General features: G+C 37.5%; 1 protein-coding gene across 1 annotated transcript in view; it reads left to right on the top strand.

The window, feature by feature from the left end:
- The first annotated feature begins 12,708 nt into the window (after window positions 1-12,708).
- pdzd8 (PDZ domain containing 8) overlaps window positions 12,709-21,251 on the top strand; it is a 62,073-nt gene continuing 53,530 nt past the window's right edge. The window contains exon 1 of the mRNA XM_088635467.1: window positions 12,709-13,734. Within this exon, the coding sequence (XP_088491593.1) occupies window positions 12,863-13,734 (872 nt within the window). The 5' untranslated portion in view covers window positions 12,709-12,862. The remainder of the gene's footprint in view (window positions 13,735-21,251) is intronic.

The raw sequence follows: 21,251 nt of genomic DNA, 5'->3' as shown, positions 1-21,251 counted from the left end.
GTAGTTCTATAATGATTTGTATAAAATTTAACCTGCCGTTAATTGTAGCCTGGATTTAAGATGTTAGATCTGCCCCGTCTCATCCACACAGTATTCGACGAAGAAGTTCTAAGTCTTAGTAGAAGCACCTGGCAAAGTAAATCAGATACGTGTTTATGTTATATATAAACTTATATAATGACTGAATACGTATGTTATTTATGTTATTTGGTGATTTCTATCACGTGTTTATTAGTGAACATGATTTTAAAACGCTTGCAGATTATCAAAAGGATAAACGTTTCTTGAATTATGTTCTTTATATTGCGTGTATTCATAAACAGAATGTGATGAAATATTTCGGAATAACAAAGTTTCTCCTAAACACCCATAGATTAAACTCGGTAATTAAAGACGTCCTCATGAGTTTTAATCATTACGTCCACCATCTATCATGTAAGACAAATGAGAAGAAGTTTCATGATGTACTTTTATTAATTTAAACGTTTATATTGGGACATTCTCTGCGACATTTTCAAGTAAGCCCGTTGAGTTTTGCAAGGAACTATGTTAGGTTAATTCAGAAAAACACATCTTCCGCGCCTCCCCCAGTAAGATTATCATATTTCGGCGCCTACAACATAACCCTTAGCTGTGTTACTCTCTGACGATCAAACGTTTTAAGCACAGTTTAAGACCTTTCTTATAAAGAACTACAATTGATTAGATGTTGTTTTCAATATGGATGGTTTGTACTTGAGTTTTCCACTGTAACAACGATATGACGAGATAATATTACAAGATAATTTGATTTAATTCATAGTATTTGCATATATTTTGTTTACACAATTTCAGATATATTATTTTTAATATCCACAATTCAAAATGTCACAAATCTTACGCCAAGTTACCTGTGATTAACAACATATTATTTAGTCGTACCGAAGAGGTGCGCAAAAACTAATCAAACTGATCCGGGTCATTGCCCTCTGTTTATAAATTCTTAAGAATCGATTAAATAAAGCAAATCGATCCACAGTGCGTAGAAATTGTACTTTAATTGCAAGTATTGAACTTAATTATGTAAAGATACAATTTGTAAATTACATAACAAATTAGGTAAATACTTTTGAAGTGCTTTCATATTGTTTCTTATTTGACAGAATAAATAACAGATATCTTCCAGCCACCAACCCTATTCGTGGATCTCTGCATACTTTCCATTATAACAATATTAGCATTGAGTGGGACCTACCTCAGTCTGGCCAATACATGGGGAACTGATGGGAATTATGAAGTAAAAAACCAATGGTCTACTTTGAACTTCAAAATCCAGAATTCTGATGATCTTAGTGTTGTGTTACACAGTTAATTGCGCACAGACCATCAATGGCTGTAACTATTAATTGGCTTTCATATGCGACGAAACACCTTTGCAGTAGAAGCAAGTGCTCGCAGAATTTCCATTTGTCTTTTGAAAAGGTCAAACAAAGTTTACATTTGATGACCTAAGATGTAAGAGATAGACTTTACAAAGCGAAACGTATTCAGATCGATGGGACTAATCCAGTTTAAGAGTTCATAACCTTCAGCGTGGGAATTGAGAAAGCAAACTATCTGACTTCATGGGAGCCCTACCTCAGGCTATTCAAAAAACCTTTAACCAGTAAACTAAGTGGATTTTCCCTTTTAAACATGGTCGACAATAGCAAGGGCATTCCAAAAGGCTCAAGTGAATTAGACTGTAGGAAGCTGCCGAGAGACCGTTATTTAAATTTACTTTTCATGCGTATCAGAAATGGATTTGAAGTGACAAAAAACTTGAGGCTTATCTTAACATAATTATCACTTTGAGGACTAAGTAAGTGCAGGTATATGAAGTGTTACCAAGCCTTATTTTGACAGACAAGATGCTTTTTTAAAGAGATTAGGCATTTATCTGTAACATAATCTGAGCTGCAAACCTGCACAAGACTTCTGTTCCGTTTTTTTTTCTGTTGAAAAGAAAAGTAATCCTACCGAAGTATATCACTATTTTGGGGGTCTTTGCAGCTCTAAGAGTATAGTGATTTGAAGCAGACGGTTGTATGCAAGATGAGGAAGACCTTAGCTTGTTTGTTCTAATATTGTTGTTAATCTGCTTTTAAACACTCTTATTTTAAGAGAATCACGTTGGTTCCAAGAAAATCAGAGGTTCAGTAAAGACTTTCTAGAAACTGGGTCGAAAACAACACTTCAATTTGCCCAGCAAAACTTGACAATTGAAACTTCTAGTCAGCATCTCAGTTTATTTTAAAATAGGCCTGCCGTTGTTGCTACAGAAGATGACTTGATGTGGAGTGTTGACTTTAGGACCAGAGAGGATGGATAAATCATGACCCCTAAGAGCTAAGCGCTAGGAAATGCCCCGACCTTCTAATAGCCCATAGAATAAAGCAAATATTGCATGATTTATATACCTCCATAAAGTATTAATTGAAGTGGGAAAAAAACTATTAGTCGTACAATATTTAACCTTTAAATGAAGTCTTCCAACTACGCATATTATGTAAACTTTCTAGTTACCTGAATGTAGCAGTAAGTATATTCGTTTAATAAGACTCGCGTCTCTTTAAGTCTGTTGTCCCTTTAAATAACATGCTTTGGTTTCGTAAAAGTGGCGACACGACACGATATCCAGCTCCAAAAAACACTAAAGTCTGTTGAAAAGAGAAGGTAACTCTCGGTATCGGCTTGCGATAGGATAGTTCGGAATCATAAAAGTTTAGTGTAACTTCTATGCACAATGAAAAGGAAAATGTATAAATCCGAACCACAGTCAAAACTGTGAGTATCGAAGTTAAAGGCAAGTCAGCAATCCAAGTATTTTTTTTTCAACTAATTCAGTAAGTCTTTAATTTAACATTGTTAATAAAAACATTACATGTCACGAAAATGACAGATCAATCATTTGGAAAAAATATTGAGTAAAAATTCTCGGGCTGATATCTTTTGAAACATAAGTCTGTTTTTGCAGATCTGTTATATAATGGGTCCCCTGTGAATATGTAAGGAAGTTACTGTACCTTAATCAGGTTACCTGAGCACTTGGGAGATGCAGAAAGGCGCCGAAAAGATAAGCACCGGGGAGCTCCTTGCAGTATTAATAGGCTTATAAATAATGAAGGGCTTTTTGGTGCTATATGGAAATATGTAATAATTTGTTTATAATTTGTAATAGAAATTGCTTTTAGCAGAACATGAAACCAAAAAATACAATATACAAACGTAACCAAATTGTGAATTTTATTATTCTTAATCTATTCTGTTTTCTTTTTTAAACGAAGCTCGAAGTTGTAAATACAGCAGCATTCCAGGAAATCTACAATATTGACATCGCTTTGTACTTCTTTGTAAACAGCTATTCCTTTTAGTCTTTCTTCTTTCAGCTAGTAGCATCTCTCATTTATTTCTCTTTTATTTTTCATTCAAATTTATAATAGAAATTAGAATTCTGCCTCAAACATATCATGTTGTATATCTCCATCTTGTGGGCACTTGTTGAAATACACTTAACAGAGAAGGTACAATAATAATCTCCTGGACAGTGTAATGTGAGGATCTGTCCAAGAGATTACTATTGTACCTTCTCTGTTAAGTATACTATAGTCCAAGCCAGCTCCAATTTACCGAGCTATAGTTTTGTAAAACCAGTGTACTAAGCTGGCTGTGCATATATAAATATATCATTATCAAATTGTTAATATTCCACAATCAAATGCCACTTTACCACCATGAGGACTGATTGAATTTATGTTAAATGTTATTTCTTGTCTAAAAAGTGTTGTCTGTATTGAAACTCAAACTAGTTTTTAGACAGTGCTAAACTGTAAAATAGGATTTCAGCTGAGTTTGGGTTAGAGTTATGAAAAACAAATCTTTGAGTTAAGCTAGTGTCACAATTGTGTTATAAATATTAAAATGATCAGATTTGGACCTAATGTGAGTTTCCTGCTTTTACTCGCGATATTAAATCTGCTCTAAATAAAAAGTCCTCAAAAGTATATGCGAATCATTGTTAATAAATGAATAATACTTTAATGAAATGAGTCTAAAATTGAGCTGAAGTAATCAAAATGTTAATATTGTATAGTTCAAATGTTTTGTGAACCTCTTGATTTTGGATTAAATTTTCCAGATTGTTAAGTAATATTTCTTTAGGAGGTATTTTCTGTTGAGATGGTGTTTGAATTGAGCTAGCGTTAGGGTTAGGAAAACCATAAAACAAAGTTTAACCAGTATTAAATTTGTGTTTCAGATGCTTAAATTAAGAAGGAGTGATGTTTGTAGCTTGCTTGAAAGTGTGCCTTAGACCCCACTTGAGGTTCTTGCTGTTATTAGATATGATACTAAATTTATTCTAAAATCAAGCCCTCAAAATACTTACAGCGTAAGACGAAACGTAATCTCTGTTAAAGCCTAAATATTTACTTTGATGGAGATCTGACTACTAGTATCTCCAAAATATTCCTAAAACTCTGCAAATGATGTCTAAACCCATAACCTTATTACACTTTTACCATTGTGTTTTAACGTATTATACTAATTATGCCATATATTTATATATTATAATTAGTTATGCATCACAATAAATGTATACACATAATCGACTTGGAATGATACATCCAAGTCCAAGAAAACTTTGTGCTCCATTGAAACTCACTTTAGACCTTTTGGGCTGAGTTCATTTAAAGAAAAATTTGTGTTTGTAAGTAACTGCACAATTAAAAAAATGTACATGTGGTTTTGTTATGACAAGATATGTGCATCCTATGGAATGGAACTGCATTCTTATCCAAACAATTCTTATTTAAAATATGATCCGATGGTAATGATAAATGCTGTATAGATAGCACAAACTAGAAAAGTAGAAAACCTTGTAAACCTATCGGGCTTACAAGAAAAAGTGTCACTACAGATAACAACCAACCCTGTAGGGTCTGTACTAAGTTGTTAAGATCTGGACAATGTAATATTAATGAGGCAGGGTTCCAAGCACAGCTCACCATTCAAATCTAATCTACTTCTGGTGTCTGCGTTTTGGTGGTGTTTAATTTGTATAAATTAGTTTTAAATTATTGTGTAGTTTAGACAATTGTGTATTTTAGACAATCAGTGTTCTTTTCAATAGACAACTGATAGGTCTAGTTAATAACTTTAATAATAATCTTTTAATATTTCATTAATTCATAAATCAGCTCCCCTGCGTATAACATTCTCATTCTGATTTGAACCTTATTCAAGTGCTGCCCCTCTGCCAACATAATAACTACAGAGGAGTTCATTTCAAGCCATGTTCTTTGTAGAACAGCTGACATTTGTCAGGAAATGGTGAGAGATTCTGAAACTCAAGCTCAATTTGCTGATATGAAAGTGCAATTTAATAAAATTTGAGATAACGCCTTTCAGCACTAGAAGGCACAGATCATGGACAATAAATCACCTTAACACAGCCTGTGAAAATACTTTTCCTCCCTTTTATATATTATCTTGTGGGCTGCAGGCTTTTGTGCACCATAGCCTCTACATTTCTTCATACACTTGATGAACTGTAACTAAAAGTACATTTAACAAAGAAAAAGCAGGTATACATCATTTTTAAAAACATTTATGAATTAAAAAGTGTTCCTGGACTGAATCCAGAGCAACAACGCTTTTGGTAAAATAGTGATACAAATTTACAGTATTCTAAATGGTGTCATAACAGTACACTGCGCCGGTTTAACAAAATTCCCCTGGATTATATTCTTTTCTTAATTACATAACCTAACATTGTGTGTGTCTGTTTATCAGTTGCCTACATTGTTGATACGATGAAATTGATGTGTCAGCATAACCACCTAAGTCTTGTTAAGTGGAAATCCATGTTACAAATGAAGAAGAATGGTGGTTCTAATATAGATCCCTGTTGTACTAATTAATCTTCTCAGTTGGAGCGGCAACCCATTATATAGTAAGTTTTACGTTCACATTCATTAACCAGAAATTAGATGCTATTCAAACGCCATTGACAAAACTCTCCTAATGGTAGCTCAAGACAGATTAGGTACCCATGGGCTGGAATCTTGCCAATGTGGGACCTACAATACGTTTAAGGTTATGGTAATAATTATTTGAACTAAACTAGAAGATCACATATATGGAAATAAGATCCGAGAGAATAACCAGCTTGAACTTTTAGAAAAGGTATGTCTTGGCTGACCGACCTGTTACAGTTCTTTGAACAAGCAAGAATAGTAATGGATACACACAGAGCATATGATATGATGTGTTTAGATTTTCTGAAAGCTTTTGATAAAATCACTCATAAAAGATTAATTCCGTAATAATTCTAATAAGTTAACACTCTCAATGCAGCTCATGAAATTCAAAAAGATTTAGATAAAAGTTAAGACTAAGAAAACACCCAGCAGACAATGTTTAATGTAGACAAGTGCAGGGTTTTGCAAGCAGGTAGTAAAAATGGGAAATATAAATATAAAAATGGGAAACACTGAGCTAGAAGAGGCTACCTATCGAAATACTTATGAAAATACTTATGCTGAAACATTATTTACATCTTCTAGACAATGTTGGGGAAGAAATAAAAAAAGAAAATAAAACGTTGAGTTATATGGTAAAAAAACATAGAATTTAAATCAAAGTATGCTGCATTAAAATTGTATAATACACCAGTAAGGCTCCATTTAGAATATTGTGTGTTCTATGATATTGGTGCTTTGGATTCAGTCCCAAGAACAGGAACCAGACAGGTTGAAACAGCTGAACCCTTTTAGTTATTAACAGTAAAGAGTATGAGGTGACCTGACACAAGTACTCAACATTTTAAGGGATTTGACAAAGTCATCCCAGCAGACTTCTTCAAAATGACCAGTGAAACATGAACCAGAGGACAGATGGAAACTATGTGGCCGTGCACCTATCACTGAGAACATAGGGGATGTCCTTACACACAATTTTGGGGTAGCACAGTATAAGCTATCCAGCCATGCTGTTGAAGCCGATACCCTGGCTTCCTTCAGAAACAAAGGACTGAGATCCTTGGATCAATTACTGTAGTGACTAACTAAAAACATGATTCAGATGTGCCAAATCCTCTCTGCTTGTTCATTATCATTATTATATTCTTAGTAACTAGTGTACGAGGATGAGGACATCCTCAGAAATATGTGTTTGTCAGCCAATCTGGTTCTTACTTGCTTTCCAGGCCCAAAGCCTAAAGACATAAAAATCTTTCACATGACTTTGCGTCCCTGGCAAGCCAAAGGATTCCCTTTTACGTGAGTAACTGTCAAATGCAAGCCCAGCTAACCTATGCTGTACTGAAGATATTTCAAATGGGTCCTTGATATAACTACCTGGGAACTCAAGTTTCAAATTTCATTTGATTCATTGTTATTACTTTACTAATCATTCATTAACATATCATACAGTGGCATATAACTTATATAAAGAGGTCACAAAATCAAACAACTACTTTGTGTCTTCACTGTAGGAAGGATGTATATTTCAGAGCCTCAGCTGGAGCATGCACAATTTCCCCCAAGCTGTGTTAATAAAATAGCATATTGGCATCAGTACAACGAGGCAGTTTTGTATGATACAACACTGGAAATGGAAGGGTCCCCAGGAGCTTAATAATTTCTGATAGTCTTTCCACTCCAAGGTACATATACAACTAAAAAGAATATAATAGACGTTTGTAATACTTGTGTTCCCTTCATATACAGTAAGTGCTATTTATCCCACGCTCCATACATGCCAAGCACATACCTTTCCTTTTCTGCATAGACTTCATTTCAACAGACTGGTGAGACTGAATGAGTATAATCTTTATGTTCTATGATATGTAAATTTACAAATCAACATATGTGTGTCACACCCTGTTGCCTGTTCTGTTGTTGTGTCCCTCAGTAGAAATAAGTGATTTTCTGCTTATGAATGGATGGACATTATGTGGGCTTGCCTACCTCACTACATACCATTATGGTAATAGCTAGCCAAATCCATTATGGTATTAGCTATTAGCATTATTAGGTATCGGCGTGGTCTGTGTCATCGTATGGGAAATCCAGTCACCTTTGTTACACCACATCAGTGCCTGTTCCTTGGGGAATAATGAATTAATGAGGCATGTGCAATCTTTCCACATGAATCAATTCACCAGGTTGGAAGCATTACCTCCCCACATGTGGCTCTTAAGCAAATGGCTTTCTTGAAACACGGGAGCCTGCTGGTGTTGGACTTTTCCATCGTGTGATCCTAAAGTCTAAGTGTATTTGGCTCTGAAGGCCTTTTCTAAATGCTGTTTTTGAGGTAAGTCCCCATGTTCTTGAAACAAGATTGAAACGCACCAGGTATTGTGTGAATGGTCCACCAGCCACCTCACATGGAGTGTTTTAATGCCTTGGAAGCTCCACTGTGTGTATTTCAAGGCAGATAATTGTTTTCTCTGCACTTTCACTGAGATGAACAGAAAAAATGTTCATAACCTTACGTCCTCCAGATGTGGGACCACCATCCTTGAAGCAGATACTGCTCTAGGCATGATGGCATTTATTCATTATGCAATTTCACATACCGGGATTTGCTTGAGCTTTGATATTGGGTACAGCATTGGTAATAGCCATTGCTCCCAGCAGCCTGAGAATTTTGAGTGTCTAACTCAATCCTGACTCCTTTCAGGAGATGGTGTGGTTCCAAGTGCACATGTACACTTTGTCATATCTGCACACATTTAAAGAGAGATTTACAAACTTCCAATCAAGTGGGCACTTAGGCTTGGAAAACACATTGATATACTTTTCTCTCTTGGGGAACCAGACCTTCAGCAGGGAGCACACATTTCATTGGTAAACAGCGGTGCCTGTGACATGTTAAAAAATGAACTGCTTGAAGGTGGGGGGTCAGAGTTTCCTCCCTCCTCCATGTGCCATCTCAGGAACTATAGCCGTGAGCCTAGATGTGAAAAACGTATAATTGGCTTTTCCGAATTGGGTGGGTACAATAAAAAATGGCAACTCTGTATTAAAAAAAGCAAGTCGTTCCTCATCCTTTCCAGCCAACAGTTATTTTGTACAAGTAATTCCAGGTCACGGACAAGCTGTGCATTCTGGTATAAGGGTAGGTGTTAACCAGGTTTTCATTATTCCTGGAATGAGGTATACTGTACATTCATTTAACAAGACAAGAACAGAAACAGTATGGTTGGTTGATTTTACATCCCACTGTCTCTTTTTTTCACTTCTCCTCTCTTAACTGGAAGAGGAAGTTATACAAAATATAAACCCAACACTACAAGTACACAGTGCTAAGCACGTAGGGTGTCCACTTAGTGCACAGTCGCTGGAAACAAGGCTACTGTACAATTAAATTAAACATGAAATGTATATGTATAAAGATAATGCATTTTTACTAACATCTGCTATACTGAAAAGATCAGTGTGACAGTGGAGCAGAGAAGTTCATAAAATTGATTTTTAGAACATTTGTAAAGGATTTGCATGGATGCCTGAACTTAATGTTAAACAGAATTAAGATTAAGAACAGAATTAAAATTTAAAATACGACTGGTTTTGAGCGATTACAAGACAGAATTATTGGTGCCGTGTTTGTTTTTTCTTGGAGATCAATGTAAGTCATGTTGGTGAATGTAAGTTAAATGTAAGTGAATGCAGGAGAAAAAAAAGACAGCTTTTGGAGTAAAGTGCACTAGGGTGAAACTAACAGTTCAGAGTAACCTTTCTAGGATTCCTAGGTGTCAGCAGTGGTCTGTGTCTGTACCAGCAGTTCTGAAACCCCATGAATGGAATAAGGAGCCTAAGAAAGTTTATTCTGACAGCACCATAGGGAAATCAGCTCTGTTAATTACATGGATGTGACAGCACAGGAGAGGGAGAGATTCTGGTTCTAGACCTCACGCTGTAATATTGTTACAAAGAGGTACACTTGAAGCTTCTGATATGAAATAACTGCTATTGCACAAAGCCTGAGGTTTGTTTTTATATTCGTAGATACGCTTCTGTGGACACCTACTGTATGAGAGGGCTTCTTTAAATACAGAATGAAAAGAATGGCCTGTTTTTCAGCATTATCATCTCAAAGACAGAAATAATCATAGCAGTGTTAAAAGGTGTGGAGACCACCGGGTTCGGTACTGAATGGAGCACGCCGACACAGCTCTAGAGTGCGTTGGTAACACATTTATTGATCACATGCTTGTACAGGGTTACACGCAAGGACATTGCACGGACAGTCTTACACAACGTTCTCACACAAGAAGAAAAAGAGGAAAGAGGCCTCGTCACAGCCCCCGCCCCCTAATATACTGTCCGGTCCCACTGGTCCAACCCTCAGGCAATGTTCCTAGCCCGCCTTGCGCGCTCATGGGTAAAGAGTCCCGCATGGGCGCTACAGTATTTTTAAATTATTCGATTTTTCCATCCTTAAAGCAGTTTATTCCTCGTCAGGTCATGATCAGGTACCCAATGAGACTACACCCTGGACAGAACACCATTCCTGTGTAGAGTATATTTAACATAATTAAACTGTTTTCTCAACCAGACAATACTATTTCTCTAGGTTCTCTTCCGCAGATGCTTGAAATGTTGCAGTTGATTCAGTATAAAGTCACCACAGAATGTTTTTTGGACAAAACACATTGCACTTCAATAGAAGTATGGCCTTTTCCTGTCTAACCAAATAATTAACAAATTACATCTTGACAAGTACAATGAAAGGCTGAAGAGGACATCTTGTAGGTATATAAAGGCTTAGCCTACAGTCTGAATGAGAATGTTTGCTGCTTAAGTCACTTAGCAGCCCCTTCAAAACTTTTTAATAATGGAACCCAAGTCTTTTATTACAAATTCTGTATCTGAAGACAGAACTGTACAACATGTAATTATCATTGTGTGATCATTATAGTTATTATTTAAACAGTATGTGGAAACTTTATGAATGTTTTAGTTATTACTTTTATTTCATACAAAGTTTGTGATTTTACTTTATGTACTTGGTTTTGTGATTCGGTAGAGTTAAGGCATCATAAATGAACAAATCTCTAAAGCACCCCTGGAGATATGCATTGCCTTGGTTGACAATCTTTGACACTGCATATTTTAGTTATAGTACAACAAAGTTTTGTTTAAAAGGATATATCTGCCTGAAGATACAAACAGCAAATAAGTTGAGAATGTCATGTGGTGTTCTGTGTAAAAGAATCCAAAGATACCACCAGAATGTGTGACCAAACTAAATATTTTTTAAAAGCCTCCTTTAGCCTATACTTTACAAAGAGTATCACTGTCGAAATATAACTGGGTGGTTAGAGCAGCAGATTGTTGACTGCTGAATGCTGTGCAGTGACTCTCCTGGTTTTCGATGAGACTCTACCCACCAGTGAACAAAGACTTGAAAGCTAAAGTTGTTTATATTTTATATAACATAGCTATAGCTAAAATATTACTGTGTTGGAAGAGATCCCTCTAGATCTGTGACCCAAAACTAGACACAGCTTGTTCTCTGCATTAACAGTGAAAGGACTCTGCAGGATAATAAAAATAACTATTCCCTGGACAGTGTACTGGAATGGCAGTTTCAATAGCATTTGGCATTTCTGCTTTATAGTCTTTTATACTATTTCCCTTTGAATCATTTTAAGTGCATTGTAACATTTCGTTTTTGGTCAATGACATGGTAGAGGTGTAGCATGGCAAAGTATGAAAGGCTGCATACAGCAGGCTCTTCATCCACACATTAACGTCCATTCAGTTTACACAGTGGTGTGACTAAAATGATGTGAACAGCCTTTATGTTTTTAGTAACGCGTTGTTCTTTACCTAGTAAAAATTCTGCAAATTCCCTCCGTATTATGAATGTCAGAAAAAATAAGCTGTTCTTAATTTCACTGATGTGCTGTGATTGTTTTTTTCATAAACCCCAGAAGTGTCTTTGATTGGGGTTAACATTTGTGATAACACCCTTAGAGTGCGGAAACATACTATAAGTGTACCATAAGCAGTTATGAAGTCAAATATAAGAAAACCTAATTAACATTTTTGCTCCAGTTGGAAGCACTGGTAGTTAAAACACAATTGAATGCCACACAACAGCAATGGAAACACAACGTTAGTTGTGAAGCCAAAGCATTTTAACAAATTATCTTTAAAACAAAACCAGATAAGTACAATTAAAGAACAACCTCTGCTTGCTCAGGTGGAAGGCTTACTTTTATCTTCCCTTAACATGTTATTTCAAACTCTCATGGCAGACAATGCTAAATTATCTTCAACAACCAATGTTAGAAAAATGAGATTTTGAAACTGCACACTTAATAAAACCCTCCCATGGCTCTCTTGCTCATTTTACATTGCTAGCAGCATAACTGTCCAATATTCTTCTCTCTACAGTAGACGTTTTTTCTGAAAATATTAAACAAAACTTTAGTTTCCTTGCTGCCAAGGTTTTTACAGGAAACTACAAGCAGCCTCCAATTGGAACCCCACACCTCTTGTAAATAACTCGATGTGTCACCCAATACAGTGATAAATAAAATCCTACTGCTGAGGAACAGATTGTGACTGTGCAAATCCGTACTTGACTGAGCTCCACAGCTCGGGGTCATGCACTCTACAGCAGACTTCGTCACTACGCACGGCTCTTTTGTGGTGACGCGAGGCACGTCGGCCCAATCAGTGAAGGAGTCTGCATTCCCAGGAAAGGAGCAGATGATATGGCAGCTTTGTGAGCGTCCAGGTGGAACTTGCTTTCTTTAAACACGGCAGTTCGGGGATCATGGAGGCGTTTTAAATACGAACACAGCAACAAGGCGAGCTAGGTTAAGATGATTTACCTAATATTTATTTCGGCTTTTTTGGGGGCAATTGCTACTTTGCTGTTACAGTTCTTGTTATTGTACCGGAGAAGCCCCGTACCCACAGCTAGGACAGTGCAATATGTCAAAACAGTGCCCGATCCCGCATTGAAGGATTACTTTATTAACAAACATGCCGAATCTGGGCCGCAGCAGCCAGAAAACGCGGCATCCAAACAACAAGACGGCATTGCTCTTTCCAGGCAGCAGGAAGCAGCGCTTCCCAGCAGTAGTCCCAAACAGCCGCCGCGGCAGCAGAACGATTCTGCCCACACTTCCAAACCCGAGACTTGCAATTTCCTCAATGCAATATTTTTATTCCTGTTCAGAGAGCTACGAGACACCCCTTTGGTTAGACACTGGGTCACCAAAAAGATCAAGGTAGAGTTCGAGGAACTGCTCCTGACCAAGACAGCAGGGCGGCTGTTAGAGGGACTCAGTCTTCGGGACATTTCTTTGGGCAATTCGTTGCCCGTCTTCAAGACAGCGAAACTTATGAAGCCCGTGTCTTGCAATGACGATGGCATGCCGGAGGAGCTTAATTTCGAGGTGGATCTGGAATATAACGGCGGGTTCCACCTGGCTATCGACGTAGACCTTGTCTTTGGAAAATCCGCCTATCTGTTCGTCAAGATGACCCGGGTGGTCGGGCGGCTGAGGCTGCAGTTCACCCGCTTGCCCTTCACCCACTGGTCGTTCTCGTTCCTCGAAGACCCGCTGATAGATTTCGAGGTGAAGTCGCAGTTCGAAGGCAGACCGCTGCCCCAGCTCACCTCCATCATTGTGAACCAGCTGAAGCGAGTCATCAAAAAGAAGCACACTTTACCAAATTATAAAATCAGGTAAACGTGCCCCTTTGCTTCCTACCGTAGGGGGGGTTGTCAGATGTCTCTTTCGTCAGTCCCTTTAGCCTTACTGGGATTTCTTTGGTGTTTTATTTGCCAGCACAGAGACAGTTTTAAGAATTGATATTGCAGCAAAGATGCTGTCGGTAATGCACGTCAACGGTGTGGTTATTTTGCACTTGGGTGTACAGCTCGGTAAAGAGCGATTTTTTTGTTTTTTAGAAGCATCGTAAAACGTCTGAATTTCTAATGTAGTGTAACAGATTTTTACTTATGCATATGATTTTATTCACACCTATATCTATCAATCTCTTAATATAAACAGTGCAGTATTTTATATAGCTATGGAGAATGTTTTAATCTCTACATAGGCGATGACACATACTGCGGCTGTTCATACAGTAGCTCAGTAGTATTTGTCACTTTAATGCAGCTAGGCTAAAAATTCGATTCTTTTTTTTGTACTGCATCATAATCGTCCGGCCTTTTAAGAAATATATGGGAACAGAACAGAGACAAATCTAAACTTTTAAGGGCCTGAAACTGGAACGGAAAACCTGCCCAGCCACCTAAACCTAAAGCTGCCAGTCTTTCTTGGTTTAAAAGGGAGTGTAGTTGTCCGAATATTCAATTTAAGAATAAAGCACGCATGCGGTGCGAACTTTCTTTCGTCAGTTCAGTGCACAAAACGTGCTTAAGTGGCTCTTGTCGCAGGATTAAAGGAATGGTCGGAATCGGAGCACCTGTTGTCTTTACATGTAAGATTTCAGGTGATTGCTTTGTGGAAACCCCTGAGTGGAGGAACAGAACATGACTTCTTGCCTTTTACTATTTACAGTCTCCTACAAACAAAGGAGTGTCGAAGTAGAAGGTTTGCAAATTCTCAGGGCTTAAGAAAAGAAAGGCCAGGACAGGAAATCTTTCAGAAAACCTGTTTTCAAGTTTTATTGTTTAAAAGGTACATGGAATAGTAAGAGTGTTGTTCTTTACATCTTGCTCTAAAGGAAGGTAACCAACTTTAGTGTTTTTGCCTTACTGTACTGAAGTAAGAGCTTCAGTTATCAGAAAGGTGAGGGTTCGTTTTAAAGTTTTGATACTGTTGGCTAATGCAACAGTACCACTGTTGCATTACAACATTACAGTACAGTACCACTGTTCTTCAGTGTGATAAACATTCATAAACTATCCAGTGCTGTATTAATATCTGTTTTTTTCCTATCGAGACGCAAAGTTGGAAAGTAGTTGACACCGGTTTTTAAGGATACTTAGATTTACTCAAAGCAGTTTTTTGTGGACATTTCCAGTTTTCCTGGGAAACAGGGTGTAATAAAAGTTTTATTAATGTTGCCCATAGTCTTACATTTCCTCTGTCAGTTTTGTGGAAATCTGCTCAATTAAACTCTGCACCTTGTCCCAAGAAAATCATATAACCACTGTTGCAGGAGAGAAAACATGGGAGACTAATGTCTTTTGATTGTTGTCAGCATATGTGGTGGCAAGATTAATATACAGTGCCTTGCGAAAGTATTCGGCCCCCTTGAACTTTTCAACCTTTTGCCACATTTCAGGCTTCAAACATAAAGATATCAATTTTTTATTTTATGTGAAGAATCACCAACAAGTGGGACACAATTGTGAAGTGGAACGAAATCTATTGGCTTTTTGAAACTTTTTTAACTAATAAAAAAATGAAAAGTGGGGCGTGCAAAATTATTCGGCCCCTTTACTTTCAGTGCAGCAAACTCACTCCAGAAGTTCAGCGAGGATCTCTGAATGATCCAATGTTGTCCTAAATGACTGATGCTGATAAATAGAATCCACCTGTGTGTAATCAAGTCTCTGTATAAATGCACCTGCTCTGTGATAGTCTCAAGGTTCTGTTGAAAGCGCAGAGAGCATCATGAAGACCAAGGAACACACCAGGCAGGTTTTATTTTATGTGAAGAATCACCAACAAGTGGGACACAATTGTGAAGTGGAACGAAATCTATTGGATTTTTGAAACTTTTTTAACTAATAAAAAAATGAAAAGTGGGGCGTGCAAAATTATTCGGCCCCCTTGCGTTAATACTTTGTAGAGCCACCTTTTGCTGCGATTACAGCTGCAAGTCGCTTGGGGTATGTCTCTATCAGTTTTGCACATCGAGAGACTGAAATTCTTGCCCATTCTTCCTTGCAAAACAGCTCGAGCTCAGTGAGGTTGGATGGAGAGCGTTTGTGAACAGCAGTTTTCAGCTCTTTCCACAGATTCTCGATTGGATTCAGGTCTGGACTTTGACTTGGCCATTCAAACACCTGGATACGTTTATTTGTGAACCATTCCTTTGTAGATTTTGCTGTATGTTTGGGATCATTGTCTTGTTGGAAGATAAATCTCCGTCCCAGTTTCAGGTCTTTTGCAGACTCCAACAGGTTTTCATCCAGAATGGTCCTGTATTTGGCTGCATCCATCTTCCCCTCAATTTTAACCATCTTCCCTGTCCCTGCTGAAGAAAAGCAGGCCCAAACCATGATGCTGCCACCACCATGTTTGACAGTGGGGATGGTGTGTTGAGGGTGATGAGCTGTGTTGCTTTTACGCCAAACATATCGTTTTGCATTGTGGCCAAAAAGTTCGATTTTGGTTTCATCTGACCAGAGCACCTTCTTCCACATGTTTGGGGTGTCTCCCAGGTGGCTTGTGGCAAACTTTAGACGAGACTTTTTATGGATATCTTTGAGAAATGGCTTTCTTCTTGCCACTCTTCCATAAAGGCCAGATTTGTGCAGTGTAAGACTGATTGTTGTCCTATGGACAGACTCTCCCACCTCAGCTGTAGTTCTCTGCAGTTCATCCAGAGTGATCATGGGCCTCTTGGCTGCATCTCTGATCAGTCTTCTCCTTGTCTGAGCTGAAAGTTTAGAGGGACGGCCAGGTCTTGGTAGATTTGCAGTGGTCTGATACTCCTTCCATTTCAAGATGATCGCTTGCACAGTGCTCCTTGGGATGTTTGAAGCTTGGGAAATCTTTTTGTATCCAAATCCGGCTTTAAACTTCTCCACAACAGTATTACGGACCTGCCTGGTGTGTTCCTTGGTCTTCATGATGCTCTCTGCGCTTTCAACAGAACCTTGAGACTATCACAGAGCAGGTGCATTTATACAGAGACTTGATTACACACAGGTGGATTCTATTTATCAGCATCAGTCATTTAGGACAACATTGGATCATTCAGAGATCCTCGCTGAACTTCTGGAGTGAGTTTGCTGCACTGAAAGTAAAGGGGCCGAATAATTTTGCACGCCCCACTTTTAATTTTTTTATTAGTTAAAAAAGTTTCAAAAAGCCAATAGATTTCGTTCCACTTCACAATTGTGTCCCACTTGTTGGTGATTCTTCACATAAAATAAAAAATTGATATCTTTATGTTTGAAGCCTGAAATGTGGCAAAAGGTTGAAAAGTTCAAGGGGGCCGAATACTTTCGCAAGGCACTGTAGATACTAGTTCTAGGTACTTTCAATATGCTTGGGGTGTCAGTTTCATAACTGTTCAGAAATGCAGAATATGTACCATTTTACATTTTTTTTAAGTTTGAAGGGAATAAGCTATTCATTTAACTATTGAATTACAGTGAATAAAACATAACAGTATAGACAAAATCGTTCACTTAAAACAAATATGTAATTACAGATTGTGTTGTAATGTATGTAAGCAGCTATTATTGAGTCTTTGCTCAAAAAACACAGAACGTGAAGGAGAAAGAATCCTCTGTGTTTGCTGTTCGTCTCGACTTATAATAATAGAGGTTTTAGGAGGTTGAAATTGTGGCAGGAGGACTGTCCACTAAGGTACAGCACTCATAACACATCATCCCCTCTTGACAAGCATTGCCCTGCTGCCAGACAGGATTGAATTCCAGATTTTGTTGACTGTGTTTCAGGCTTCTCACCATTCTAGGTCTTAACATTTGCAGCATCCTTTGGAATCTTTCACAACACATTGAGATCAGTAAGTACTGAGTGGACTCCAGTCAGGAAGAGTGTGGCCTTCAGGTTCTTATACAGTACATCTTGCTTTTGGACCTACTGTACATTCTCGACAGCTTGAGAAATACTACCACAGCTAAACCTTTTAAGTCAAATCTTAAACTACATTTATTATCGTGATCTTATTAATAAGATGGATTGACCAGTGACCTAATGGCATTTCTAATAGTTTTTTATTGTGTAGCACTCTGGGGTGCCATTCTTGAAAAGCACTTTATAGGTCCATATTGTATTGTTAAGGCAGTAGCAGAGAAGGATGGACATTTTCATTCAGCACAGGAAACCTGCAGTACATGTAATACTTGAGTGGACTGGAGCTGGAGGCTGTTAACTAAAGTTATACTAAATGTATCAACAGACCTACATTATAGCCCTATGCTTTTTTCCAAATTTACCTAAAATATGTTTTGTATTACAGGTCTGACTGACATAGGACAGTACAGTATCTGAACATTACATTGCATTGCAGAAAGGCAATATTACTGAAAGGCAATACTATTGAAGCTTCTTCCTTACTTCCACAGCTAAGTTAAGAACTCAAATCAAAATGAAGGGCATCCTTAGGATATACATAGAATGTTTTCAAAGCATATACAGTCATAGACTGTATACAGTTTAGGTATAATAATAGACAAAAGATGTTGGGGGTCCTGGATTTTGAAAGAGTTATTCACTACTGCATTTAACTTTTTAAAAATGTTTATGACCAATTATTTATTTTGAAGGCAATCAAGCACTGATTGATCGTGGTCAAATACAGAGATTATCCCAGATCAGGCAGGGAGTGACAATGAGTGACAATGAGTGACAATGTCTTTTTCACTGTTAACAGCACTTTTGCTGTAGAAATCAAAATGAAGCAGGGCTTGTAAAAAAAAAAATGGTTTCAATTTTCTTTGTAAAGCAAAATGTAAAGCATACATTTCTGCATGCTTTACATTTTTTTTCTAGGCAGCCTTATGCCAAACCAGATGATAAAAGTATCCGCAGTTCAGTAAAGATAATGTGTAAAAAAACACACGCTGGTCGAAACAGGAATTCTCAGGCACTTGTTTTTGGGGGACCCTATTCCAACAGAGGAGCTCAGCATGGACTTCTAAGTTGCAGTCAAGCTTAAGTACATTGCAGTCTTCTAATCATACTGAGAATATTGATATATAATCAACACCAAAAAGAAATGTATCACTTTTAACTGCAACAAATTCACACTTATCAAGATGTTTTGCAACAGATGCACTGATATTTCATTGAACAGAAATCACATGGGTGCGTTCTTCATGCCGATTACAATTTATCAACAGGACTCAACCGTTTGACTGCCGATCAATTGGGGGAATCCACAGGAAGGGCAGCGAGTGAGGCCCCAGTGAGAACACGTAACACCATACAGTTCAGTTATCATCAGTTATCTGTAGTGACTGAACACTCCCGCCAAGACTAGCACACAGATCAGCTGGCTTTGTGTACATCTGTAGCCATCATGGTGGTCTACACAAAACCTGCTTGAGGTACTGCTCCAACATAACAAAGACAGAAAGGTGTTGTTACCTTGATAAGTGGAATATAGTAGCTCTTTTGTTTATTTCCTCTAGATTTTCACCAGGTTTGAAGTTCAACAGGTTCAAATGGTGTCCTCGCCTGTGCCAAATAAACTCTTGTTGCTGCTGAGGTGATTTTGTGCTTACACACAACTGTAAGAATAACTTGGGAGCATCACAGTCGTGAATCATCAGTTAATCAAAATGACACAACAGCATATGATTGATATCTAGATACCTTACATTTTATTTTTCTAAAAACATTCATGCATACATTGATGTTCCTGTGATAAGCAATTTGTATATACTGAATATATTCTAACAGCGATCCATGGAAAGGCAGTAAATCATTTGTATATGACTGTGATGTGGACAAAATATGTTTTTGAGTAAAACGTTTATTTTCTTTGGACTCCTGTAATGTCTTGGAGGCTAGCCAGACGTCCGTTGGCCCCAGAGGGAAAACCCCTGGTTTAAGACAGAGTTTAGAACGTTTGTCACCAGACTAGCTTATTTTAGGATTTTTTTAACATTTTTTTTCCACACTTACTTAACTGATGCAGATTGTTACTTAGCGGGGAAACAACAATTATGCTTCTGTTGAATGACAGCTTATTCCATTTACTGGTTGCAGACCCTAGTACAACTTCTAATGTGAATAATGTAATGTGGAAATTCTAATGTGCGGAATGTAATATATACTGCAAATTTTCCCACATACATACTGTAGATATACCAAATGTAACAAGGTTTTGCAACACTCTGGAAACTTTTTGCAGTATGAAGGTATTGATAAATAGTTCAGTATATGAAGTGTCTTGAGTGTGATCTTTTAGTTATTGATAAAAAGGCTTTAGGTTTTCTTATGTTTTAATTTGTATGTAGCTTAAGTATATTTTAAGACGCATATTTCATATTGTGCCTTTCATCTTTCCTTTTTGGTAGCTGTTGGAAGTTTTGAGAAGTTGCATTTCAGAGATGTCTAGATCCTTCTGATAAGTAGAACCACAGGAAATTCATGACTTTGCACAACATGGTGTTTTAGTAATAGCTTATCTTAGAATACCAATTAAAAATGAAAACATATGTAGTTGAATATTTTAGTTATTTGAAACCAGGCCTTTGACATGATGTGTGTATAAAATGAACTAATGTTTAGTTTTCTTTATCTCTGGTAAAGGTCTCTTCTGCTTTTGTCAGATAGTGTTATGTCAAAGCAGTTTTTTAGAGGCAAACTGCTTAAATGAAGAAAGAGAAACTATCACTATATTACTGAAAACCAGTCCCTTGACCAGATCAATTTGATCAGGGGATATACCAGTAATGCAAAGACCATTCCAGCTTCCTTGGGCACATTGGTCAACAAAATATACATTTTAGGTTACTTAACTCCTCTTTGTCTTGTATTTTGAGTTCCTACCCCTCTCCAGTGATATGTTTGTCATGGAGTACTTTGTTTTAGAATGCCTTCTGTAGTGTAACCTGTATAAGAAAAGCAGGATTGGATAAATTGTAGGTACTTCTGGGGACTAGACTATATTCTAGAACTAGATTCTGGCATACTGTGCATAGCAGCTCTTTTCCCCAAATGGAAAGTAGTTTATGAATATGATTAGAGCTTCTGGTCTGCCTTGTCTTTTATTTGATCATGGTGGTGAAGTGTGCTCCTCCACATGTCTAGCGTGGTGTCTTGATATTTACCTTCTGCTCTGTAAATGTAACTATCTCTTATTGTCAAACGTAAAGTAAGTGCACGTGGCATCATTTGCTGTACAGCAGCAATTTGATTAAACTTCCTAGAAATCTGCTGTTCATCAAATACCCTGAAGTCAGTCAGAACATTATGGCAGCGTAGGACTTCACAGAAGAGGTAAAGCAGAATGGTTTCCTTGTATGCTGACTAGTACAGTTAAGCATAAGAAAAACTTATTGTGCCCTACATGTAGTAC

The sequence above is a fragment of the Lepisosteus platostomus genome, chromosome 6, assembly GCF_059453375.1.
Source record: "Lepisosteus platostomus isolate fLepPlt1 chromosome 6, fLepPlt1.hap1, whole genome shotgun sequence".
NCBI lineage: Eukaryota > Metazoa > Chordata > Actinopteri > Semionotiformes > Lepisosteidae > Lepisosteus > Lepisosteus platostomus.
Note: the sequence above shows the minus strand (reverse complement) of the source record. Positions and strands in the feature narration are given on the sequence as shown.